Here is an 11575-nt window from a genome sequence, read left to right on the forward strand (position 1 = left end):
ACGGGCGTATGAGCAATTTGTGGTCACATGTGGTATCTGTTACAAGGAAGGAAAGACTAATGTCCAATTTACTCATCTACTTCATTTCAAAGTTTTCGGGGTTTTTTGTTTTTAAACTTTTTTACAGTAATCTCTCATCATCAATAAAAGATGAGGTTGCAATAATCTCCCCTTACTCAATATTCTTATCTATTATGATGTTTTTCGTACCAAATGAGTGAATGGAAATGGTCTGACAAATAATATGACAAACGTTTTTCCGTCATGTTCGACATCTCACCCTGTCGAGGAAGTGCGGCAACCCGAACCGAATCCTCCACAACTGAATGCACAAATTTCCCATGTGTGTCCAGGAGCTGCCCTTCTTCTCTTTCAGCGAAAAACCATCGCGTTTCCACAGAAATCTAACCTTTAGGGAAGACAAGGTGCCACTCATTTGCGCCACTAAACTATAATTATTATTCATTTATAGCAAAGAGTGGACATTTATGAATTAAAAAGAACCCAGATTTAAAAAGAAAAGGTTAAAACGCTCTGTATGTTAATTATAAAATTATTATATATATATTATATAAAATATTATATCAATTATAAAAGAATAGTGATCGCTTTTTATACTCAACTCGGTGCCAAGGCAATTTATCCAAATTTTATGTCATCATATTCACTGATTTTTGTAGACTGAGACTCAAGGTGGAAATATTTCATCTGTTTATTTGAAATTCTTCTTGACTTCAGATATATTTTGGAAATGTGTTCAAAAGATCAGGGAACATGAAAAGGAAGCAGGCAGATTCTAATCCATCTGGGACACAGAAATATATATTTGGAGGATGATAATAATAATCTAAATGTAGTCACATTAGTCTAACAGAGAGTGGAAGAGACAGGACGACACAACTTTTATTAAATCAGAGACATCTAACAATGAAATTAATCATGTCATAATATGAAAACTTTCATGTTTAAACAAAATATTTTTCTAGATGATATTGTGAAAGCTTTCATGCTACAATAAAATAGATAGTATAGTATCATAACAGTACAAGTTTTTTTTTTACTGTAGTTTCAAAACAAATATATTTAAAAATGTGAAAATATAATTTACGTGTAGTACTTTTGCAGCGATAACACAATACTAATCCTCTTTTTTTCCACTTCCCTTACAGCTGTTTATATTCAATGAACTGAAGCATATTTTTTTATATATATTTATTACCTCATTGCACATACCTGTTTATATTGTACATATCTGTTACTGTGTATTTTAGTGTTTGTGTTTTTGAGTATGTTCTGCTCTGTGTGCCTTCAATTGCCCCTTGAGTACAAATAAAGTTTTTTAATTGAATTGAATTGAGTTGAATTGACTTGAAACAATCAAAGGCCGAAACCAGCAGGACAGCAGCGCCCGTCAGGGGTCGTTCCCATTTCTATGGGCGTCGTTGCCCCACCCAACCCCAGGTCAGACTGTCCCTGATGTTGTTGTTGTTTCTGGGGGCGGAGGTCGATGATGGGTTGTTTATGGCTGATAGATGGTGTCATAATCCTATTCTATTCAAAGATGGTTATAGTAGTTTGAAAGAAATGGCCTCTTTAACTACTCTTTCAAAGAATCTCATCCCTGGCTAAAACCTGGACATGACTGTCCTTATCTGAGAAGCCTGTCTTTCAGGTGTAGGAAGACGCTGAGTTCAGTCCTGCGAAGTTGGACAAAGTCCTGGCCTTCTTGGATTGTGTAGTACACTTTGAAATGCATGGGAATCAACATTGAGTTGAACAGAAAACTCACCCACACTGACCAGTATCTTCTTTGTGATTCCCACTGCAGCACAAGTGAGGGGTTGTCAGAATTGTGAACCAACAGGTCCAAAATATCAAAGGGCAGAAAGGTCAAAGGGCGGAAACACACCCAGAATGCTTTAATTAAGACATGTGGCTATCAGAGCAGAGCATTTGTCAAGACCAACCAATCCAACAACAAAAACAACAACAAACAGGAGATGGAGGAAAAACTGAAACCCATTGTCATCCCAAAAAATTTAGGTATCTCTGTAGGTTCTCAATTATCCAGGTCATGGTGATCCAAAGCTGTTTAAATCAATCCACTGGACTTTAAGGAAGCTTCTTGAGGATGTTTCACGTCTCATCCAAGAGGCTTCTTCTTGAAGAGTCTCTTGAAGAGTCTTCTTGAAGCAGGCTTTTGGATTTATTTAATCAGCTTTGGCCAAAAATCAAGAGGTGTTTCAATAAACACAAACGATCCATACATTTGAAACCTGGTAACACACTAAGAAAGAAACTCATCCACCCTACAGACAAAAAACACAACACCAACAGAGAAATATAGTACATTATATGTTGTCCAGTGTAGAAAGGAATGAAGCAAATTGTATATTGGGGAGACCAAACAACTTTTCCACAAATGTATGACTCAACACAAAAAAGAGTCAGTTCCTCAGGACTAGACTCAGTGTCCATCTGTACCTGAAAGACATACTTTGAGGACATTAAGGTTCTAGCCAGGTATGGCAGATGATTTGAGAGACTTAAAACATTTTTTTTGTTTAACTACAGAAACTCAGAGCAGAGGAGGATTAAGACACGTTTTATCAGTTGGCCCTCATGAGGTTGGGTGGGACAACGACTCCCATACGAATGGTAATGACTGTTGACAATGACGACTGTCCTGGCGTGTCATTGTTTTCTGTTCCAACAGGGGTATAAGTGTCTGGATTCTCTGCCACTCGGACTGAAAAAGCTTTTCGGACAGGAGGTGATACTTCTTGAAGTCAAGTTCCCGTTTGCTGGTTTTGCTGCTTTTTGAGATGCTGTCGGTCCATCGAACCACAGGAGACAGGTAAGTCAGATTCCTCCAGGTCTAACTAAATCAAGATGAGTTTAAAAAGAGTGATCTGGACTTGCTTCAGGTTTGTCTGCTTGCTTGTTAACCTCTCATTTAGTTACTGGGGACACATGTACTCCTTTTGAAGCAGGAGTTTTATTTTCTATGAGTATCTGGACTCTACTAGTCAGAATGAAGAAGCCTAAGCCTTCACAACCCTTTCACAACAAACCTTTACCAAATTCACTTGATTTTTTTCCCACTCTGCTGTTGAAGCGCAGATGTTAAGGTTTCTTGACCACAAAGATGATGCCAGACATTGAAAAAATTTTTTTCCCCTAATATTCATGATGATAAACAAAATAAATGTCACTTAAATGTCACTTGTTACTGTCCCTTTAATTAACCTTCAAAGAGTTTTAAAATACCGGATCTCCCGCGGTGCTCTTGAACGCCCCACCGCCTGCACCGGAAACAGTTTTCTCGAATGTTTTGTTATGGATGGAGCTAGAATGGACCCCTGTGTGGGATGTTAGACGCAAAGATCGGTGTACACGTTGCATCGATTCTTGAGGTCTGTGGATATTTTCGGTGCAAAGTTAAAGTAACTACAGAAGCGACTCTGTGGGCCACACCGATGCTAACGTTAGCTAAACTAGCTTACGACTCCATTGTTGTTGTGAGTGTTTGAAGCATTTAGCTAATGCGTTAGCTTGTCTTTCTGCAGACTTCCATGTTGAGTCTGACATGAAATCTAGATCGAATATAAGGATAAGTTGTTAAAATAAATAAGCCTATGCGTTGGTTTCGATGTCAGTTTTCATTTAGTTGTCGCTCCTCTGCAGGTGGGTTGCACCCATCATGAACTTCGACAGTCTGGACGCAGGGCTGGGGGATTACCCGCCCAGCCTTCATGGGACTCTGGACGCGGGGTTGGAGCCCTCCCTGGATCCGCATCTTAACCCCAACCTGCTGCAGGGTGTGGAGCTCGACCACGAGGCGTTGTCCGTGATGGAGGGCATGTACTCCGAGCTCCACAGCGCGGTGTCAGAAGTTGGCATTCCAGTCACCGCCACGCATTTTGATCTCCATGAGGAAATGCTCTGGATGGGAAACCACAGAGTAAGACTACACGTTATTTAAACACCAACAGTTACAGTTTCACAAAAACTCACACATAATGGTTGTAATAATGTTTTGGGCCAAATGAGTAAAGCATTTCCCCCCGTTTTCATGACTATTCTTATGTGACCTTTCCCCTTTCCTAGGGTCATGTGACTTCTTTCTTTGGACCGACGATGGGTCGTTACTCGTCGTTCCAAATCCACATGACGGAGGACATCCTACAGCTCCACAGTTTGGAAACGGGCGTGTTGTGCCTTACCAAGACTTATCTCAAATGCCGCACCCGTGGGGGCCTTCTGATCTTTGATTACCCGTAAGTGACACAAAACATTCATTCATGAATATTCACGACAGGTTGTTATTACTAACAATGGAATTGTTAATTACAGGATGGAGCATGGAGCTGAAAATCATAGTCTCCTTGTGACAGACAACGACTCTGTACTTCTGGGTGGACAGCAAAACTATGTGGTTGAAGTTGACTTGAATACGGTTCAAGACACTAACAAGGTGAGATACGGGACATCCACAATCGTTTACACATTCAGTTTAGAATAATTCATAAATAATAAAAGTTCTTGTTTCCACTTGATAGTTCACCCTTGAGGACCCCGGAGTGGCAGTAATGCGCCAAACCAATCGTTTCTTCTTCTGTGGTCACACCTCTGGCAAGGTAGGGATCATGTCCGACCCGTGAACAATGTTCTCCTGTCGTACGGGATGTTCACGTCTGTTCTCCCCCCATAAAAACACAGGTCACCCTGCGGGACTTGCGCAGCTTCAAGGTGGAGCACGAGTTCGATGCGTTCTCCGGAGGACTCTCGGATTTTGATGTTCACGGAAACCTTCTGGCTGCGTGTGGCTTCTCCAGCCGGAGTTTAAACGGGTTGTCCTGCGACCGCTTCCTGATGGTGTACGACCTCCGCATGATGCGAGCTGTGACGCCTCTCCAGGTGCACGTGGACCCCCTCTTCTTGCGCTTCATTCCTACTTACACGTCACGCCTGGCGATCATCTCGCAGACAGGTATGAGTCCGGGGATATGGCTTCTCCGCAATTTTTAGTAGAACTCCATTTACCAGAGCTTTAGGAGTCTAATGTGGAAATGTTTCCTAGAAGTGACTTCCTATCTTTGTTCTCCAGGTCAGTATCAGTTCTGTGAACCCACCGGTCTCGCCAACGTGGCGGATATCTTTCACGTCAACACTGTGGGACAGTTGCTCTTGAGTTTTGACGTCTCATCGAGCAAACAAGCCATGGCCTTCGGGGACTCTGGCGGCTGCGTGCACCTTTGGTCAGACGCTCCGGACGTTTCATTCAACGACTACTCCCGGGAGACGGACTTTCCACTGCCGTGCCTGGTGGACACGTTACCACAGCTGGACTGGAACCACGACCTTGTGCCCCTCTCGCTTATTCCCACGCCCCTGGCCAGTACGGAACCGCTGCTGTCGGATTGGCCGACTTCACTGGCGATGCCCAAACCCAGGTAAAACAGTCACAACATCGTGTTCCTTTTGGAATTGTACTAAAATTCAGGTTCCTTTTCAATTTCTTAGACATCGTCTGCGGTTTTTAGGAAATTATTCAGGTCTTTGTTAAAAAGGAAATGAAAGGAGCAAACATTTTTGGACTGAGTGCAATAGACAACAAAGGGAAGTCGGAAATTATTGAGAGCTAGACTAATCCATTGTTGGTGTTCGTCCTTAAAGCTGACCCGGCAGCAACGGAACACGAAAGCTCTGCCAAAGCAGCTGTGGTTTCGGTCTCACTTCTCTGCTGAGTGTTTGGCAACCACTTCCTTTCTCATATTCCAAAACAAATAGTATTTGGTTTTAAACAAAACAAACTTTTAAACATCAATGGTGGTTGCATGACAAATTCTTCCTTTTTTTTCCTGTCCTATAGGAGAGCTCCTCCTTGCGATCCAGAAATCCTTCGCACAATGAAAACCGTCGGGTTCATTGGTTACGCGGCGAATCCTCGCACCCACCGTCGGAACCAGGTATGTCAACAACACGCAACCCGAACCCACAAGTTGTCTTCAAAACAGACTTAATCATGTTCAAACCTAGATTTTAACAATCAGAAATGTATTTTCTGTGTTGATTTCAGGTTCCTTACAAACTTAAAGATTTGGAACAGGATTACGATAATTACAACCAGGTCCCAGAGTCTCCCATCGGACGCGATGAAGAGCCACACCTTTACATGGTGCCCAAAAAATACCGAAAGGTTGGACTTTTGTTTGCTTGGATTTTGCCTCACAGGACATTATTTATTGTTGATGTGTATAAAACTAGATGTTGGTTTGGGAATATGTGACAGAGACGTTTCTGCTCCATCAGGTCACGATTAAATACTCAAAGCTCGGCCTGGAGGACTTTGACTTCAAGCATTACAACAGAACCTTGTTCGCCGGCCTGGAGCCTCACATCCCCAACGCCTACTGCAACTGCATGATCCAGGTGAGGAAGCGTGGAGCTGTTTGGGTTCAGGTCAGTTCCTTTTAAACAGGACAGAAATAAAGAGTTGCTGTCTTCCTGTGCAGGTTTTGTATTTCCTGGAGCCGATCCGCTGCCTGGTGCAGAATCATCTGTGTCAGAAAGAGTTCTGTTTGGCTTGTGAGCTCGGCTTCTTGTTCCATATGTTGGATTTGTCACGAGGAGATCCGTGTCAGGTAGATATTTGTAACCAATCACCTGAACATCAGTGTCGTGATCCCTCACTGTGTCGATTTCACCGACCTCGCCGCTACCGTGTCTTCTTCTCCAGGCCAGCAACTTCCTCCGAGCTTTTCGAACAATCCCCGAAGCCTCGGCACTGGGCCTGATCCTCGCAGACTCGGACGAGCAAACGGGGAAGGCCAGACTGGGTCGCTTAATCCAAAGCTGGAACCGCTTCATCCTCACCCAGCTCCACCAGGAGACACAGGAGCAGGAGGGCCCGCAGGCCTACAGGGGAACCAGCAGCAGGTAGGAACAGACCCTCGGTAAGGCATGTTTCTGCTGGAGGAGAAACATTAACGTTAACGGTGTGTTGTGTTTAGCTCTCTGGGATCCTCCGGGGAATCTGTCATCGGAAAACTGTTTGGATGCGAAGTGGAGAATAGCAGCCTGTGCCGCTGTGGCAAAGAGACAGTCCGCTCCTCCCTCACGCTGCTCTTCACCATGCATTACCCGGAGCAGAACTCTCAAGGTTTGTCTTTGATTACTGTCCTTCATGGATGGTCAATAGTCGGCTTCACCCGAGACGAATATGTGCTGACAGCGTTCTCATCCCGCTTCAATTCCCCAGACAAAACAATCAGAGAATACGACTTTGCTGAGATCTTGAAGAGGAGCATCTGTCTGGAACAAAGCACCCAAGCCTGGTGTGAAAACTGTGAGAAGTATCAGCCAACAGTGAGTCGCCGCTTTCCTTCGCTCACATCGGCAGTCAGGAAGCTTTTCTTCGGCACGTGAGACCGTTCTTATTTCTATTTCCTCATTTCTGTCGCAGGTGCAGACGCGCAACATCCGATGTCTGCCGGATGTTCTGGTCATCAACTGCGAGGTGAACAGCGCCAAGGAGGCTGAGTTCTGGAAGGTTCAGTCAGAGGTGAGTGGCGCTGGGTTACTTGAAGCCCAGTTTTTTGATCTGCTCATCAGCGGAATTCTAAATTTGTTTTTGGGTCTCTTCCCAGTACGCGTTCAGTAAGGCCATGCAGAAGGAGGCAACGCAATCGGCGAAAACCAAAGAACCCCCACCCATGACCACTGAGTGGTGCTTAGAGTAAGTAGCTATTAATGTTGTGGATTATTTAGTATTTAGTGGCTATAATTGTAATAGATCTATTTCATTATTCTGCACTATGACTTCATTGATTTACAGTACACACACACACACACACACACACACACACACACACACACACACACACACACACACACACACACACACACACACACACACACACACACACACACACACACACACACACACACACAAAGGATAGTGAAAAGAGGAAGAGGGGTGAAATAGGAGGGATAATGAAAAGAAGAAGAAGCAGAAGAACAAGTGTAGCCTGTTGTTGCTGCGGTCATTCTCAGTGCTGTGGATGTTTTTGATGCTTTCAGAGGAAGACAGCAGGGTTTTACTTTGCAGAACATCTTTAAAGTAAATGCCCAGAAAGGAAGCAAACTGCTCAGTGGTTTAAGGAACTAATAAGTTCATCATTTAATTCTCACACCCCTGCTTGTGTGCAGCGAGGAGGACGCTTGCAAAATGGAGGGTTTCACCTTTGACACACGGGCCGAGGATTTGCGACACGCCTGGATCCCTCTGACGCTCAAGATGTCCATCAGCAAAAGTCACGGGTTGGAGATCACCAACTGGCCCGAAGACGAAGAGGTGAGGGAGGGAGATTTCTGCTTTCTCATAATCGGGGGTTGTTTTTCTTGTTTTGACTTGTGGCTCCTTTGCTTCTGTTCAGTTAAGCGCCACCGAAGAGGCTGAGGGCGCCTCCCTCTATGACTTGGTGGTGTCAGTGCCTCACGTCGTGGACGCTCGCACGGGAGGAAACCTGGTGGCTCACATTAAAGTGGAGGAAACCTACCACCAAAGAAAAGAGGTGAGAACATGAAACTGTGACCGACCGTTTATTTACTAGTTATTCATTTTACAGTTCTGTTCGACGTGTAATAAAAATTTCTGTTTCAGGGAGTCACCCACCAGCAGTGGTATCTCTTCAACGATTTCTTAATCGAGCCAATTGATAAGGTGAGTATCTGATCGGATGGAGTGATTCCAACTTCAGGTTAGCGGATGTTTTACATTATTTTTTTTTTGTCACAGCATGCATCTACTCAGTTTGACGTGAGCTGGAAGGTTCCAGCTATCCTGTATTACGCCAAGAGGAACTACCACACCAAATACGACCTCCGCAGTAAGTTTAACAACGTTAGGAACGTTAAATCTGAATTAGTTTCTTTTTTGAAGTACGTTAGTTTAACTCCTCCTTTTTGTCGCAGTTAAAAACCCGATAGACGCCAGCGTGCTGCTGACGGAGGCCTCGCTGGCTCGGAAGCAAAGGAAGAGTCACGCCACCTTCATCCCCCTCATGGTCAGCGAGATGCCGCAACCCGGCGACCTGGTGGGGCTGGACGCCGAGTTCGTCACGCTCAACCAGGTGAGTCAGGGTTGTTATTATTATTCACTCATCTTTATTTCAAGTCTTCTATCACTAATCTGAAATCCGGGTCACGGGTTATGCTGGAGCCTATCCCAGAGAGCTCTGGGCAAGAGGCTGGGGAACACCCTGGACGAGCCGCCAGCTCATCACATTATTATATGGATCTGAAGTCGGTATCCAAAATACGTTTTACTTGTTTGCAGGAAGAGGCAGAACTCCGCAGTGACGGCACCAAGTCGACCATCAAACCCAGTCAGATGTCTGTGGCCAGGATCACCTGTGTGAGGGGTCAGGGGCCCAACGAGGGGGTGCCCTTCATCGATGACTATATCTCTACTCAGGAGCAGGTGAGGGACAGGAGGGAAAAAAAACGGAAAGAACTACACATATTTATTCTGAATGGTTAAATTTAATAGTTTTATTTTCCTATTATTAACTACTGTTGTATAAAATATTAGTATTTGAAATATTAAATTTTTATTTGCAATTAAAGTACTGAACTTTTTAAAAATTTATTTTAATTTCATAATAACAATGTTATTGATATTTTTATTATATATTAAATAGAATAGCATCATTCATGTCAGTAATAATAAATAGCTAAATAATAAATGTTGTTCTTGCAGGTTGTCGACTATCTGACACAATACTCTGGCATCAAACCCGGAGACCTGGATGCCAAAATTTCCTCCAAGCACCTGACGACCCTGAAGTCTACCTACTTGAAGCTGCGCTTCCTCATCGACACAGGAGTTCGCTTTGTTGGTCACGGTTTGCAGAAAGACTTTCGGGTCATCAATTTATTGGTATGTTGAGACTTTTTTTCCCACACATATTTCAGTTCTCTAGCTTGATTCACAACTTTGATTTAAAAAGAAAAATCTGTACAGTTTGTCCTTTTGACTCAAAGCTTTGTTTTCTACTTTTTAAGGTCCCAAAAGATCAAGTCATTGATACGGTCTACCATTTCCACCTTCCTCGCAAGAGGATGATTTCCCTCAGGTTCCTCGCCTGGTACTTTTTAGGTCAGTTAAACGCTTTCTAACTTGTAATTGGTTACTGCCCCCTGCTGGCGAGCGAAGGCATTTTCTCAGTTTTCTTGTTTGATTAATTAGGCATTATTCTGTTTCGTATTTTCCAACATCCACACTAAACTGGAACCTTAATGTTTCAATTAATTGATAGTAATTCCTGATTATTTTCTGTTTTTATACCCCTGCCAGACCTCAACATCCAGGGAGAAACCCACGACAGTATAGAGGACGCCCGCACCGCCCTGCAGCTCTACAGGAAGTACCTGGAACTGAGTTGCAGCGGTGGGAGCGAAGAAGTAAGGAAGGTCCTGAAGGGACTGTACGAGAAAGGCCGCCAGCTGGACTGGAAAGTCCCGGATTCTGACACAGGAGATGGTCGAGGTAGCCCAAAAAGTACGGCATGGCTTTGGCGCAGACATACGCAGATGTAGATAAAATTGAGCCTGGGTTTGAGTATATTGAAAGTGTTGGCCTTTCCCTGTTACAGGCACTGCTGTGTTCCCCTCGGTGATGGGGCTGTGAACAGGATGCTGACATGGCCCAACCGGAGCGGTCGGACAAGTCACTGCCAGTGCGTGTCATACTTTGTATTATTTGTATTTAGTTGTGCATACTGTACAGATGTAATGTAGGGAACTTCTGTTTGAAAGTTCTTTGTACTTAAGCAAACATTGTCAGAAAAAAAAAAAAACTTTGTATGAGCTTTTTTTCAAGCAATGTCTTTCAATATACCACAAAAACATCATCTTCCGTCTGAAGTATTTTTGTTTGAATACCTGGAAAAAAAATTACAAAACAATAATTGTTAAGATAGCTCTAAAGAAATATCAAAAATGGGGATAAACTCCCAAAAGGTAGCACATTTAAAAAATTAATCAAAGGAGGACAAAGTACTCACATTTCCGCTTTTTTTTTTTTTGGCACACACAAAAAATGAACGCATACGCGTTTCTGCTATGAGCCTTCATCAGGCTCTGACTTGTCCTCCCTTGATTAATTTTTTAGATGTGCTACCTTTTGGGAGTTTATCCATATTTTTGATAATTTGGTCTAGCACTCTATAGTAAAAACACATAGTTGATGCGCAACCTCTTTTTTTCTTACCTCTAAAGAAATCTACTTAAACGTAGAAATTTTAAATATAAGGTGTTAAATGTGTTCATTTTCCTGACAGACTGGGGTTGTTCCCCTTTGCCATTTAAAACATGACATTTCTCATACCTCCAGATGTTGCTGGACCCCTCACTCAGATTTATTTCAAATAGGCGACGGTAAAACACAAACCAGGGAGAAACAAGGTCTCCACGTCCGATTTCAGACTTCCCAGCTTAAAATAAAATGAAAATAACAGATAAAGAGATAAGAGATAAAATAGTGCGCTCACGCAATGCATCCACACAG

At 43.3% G+C, this 11575-nt stretch overlaps 1 protein-coding gene across 3 annotated transcripts; it reads left to right on the forward strand.

Annotated features, from left to right (window-relative positions):
- The first annotated feature begins 3310 nt into the window (after nucleotides 1–3310).
- On the forward strand, nucleotides 3311–10909 carry pan2 (poly(A) specific ribonuclease subunit PAN2). Of its 3 annotated transcripts, none has more exons than XM_068325334.1 (26): nucleotides 3311–3416; nucleotides 3688–3964; nucleotides 4111–4280; nucleotides 4357–4477; nucleotides 4563–4640; nucleotides 4723–4993; nucleotides 5111–5456; nucleotides 5876–5972; nucleotides 6083–6202; nucleotides 6316–6435; nucleotides 6519–6647; nucleotides 6743–6942; nucleotides 7017–7165; nucleotides 7265–7371; nucleotides 7469–7567; nucleotides 7653–7741; nucleotides 8215–8359; nucleotides 8442–8579; nucleotides 8669–8728; nucleotides 8804–8894; nucleotides 8980–9137; nucleotides 9344–9487; nucleotides 9767–9946; nucleotides 10072–10165; nucleotides 10364–10567; nucleotides 10662–10909. In XM_068325334.1, the coding sequence occupies exons 2-26, from the start codon at nucleotides 3704–3706 to the stop codon at nucleotides 10694–10696; spliced, it is 3606 nt and encodes a 1201-aa protein (XP_068181435.1). In that variant the 5' UTR covers nucleotides 3311–3416; nucleotides 3688–3703; the 3' UTR covers nucleotides 10697–10909. The 3 variants fall into 3 exon arrangements, with proteins under 3 accessions (XP_068181435.1, XP_068181452.1, XP_068181443.1); XM_068325351.1 differs by having other exon boundaries at nucleotides 10364–10555; XM_068325342.1 differs by having other exon boundaries at nucleotides 3387–3521.
- The last annotated feature ends 666 nt before the right edge of the window (nucleotides 10910–11575 follow it).

Source organism: Antennarius striatus, chromosome 2 (genome assembly GCF_040054535.1).
Source record: "Antennarius striatus isolate MH-2024 chromosome 2, ASM4005453v1, whole genome shotgun sequence".
NCBI classification, from domain to species: domain Eukaryota; kingdom Metazoa; phylum Chordata; class Actinopteri; order Lophiiformes; family Antennariidae; genus Antennarius; species Antennarius striatus.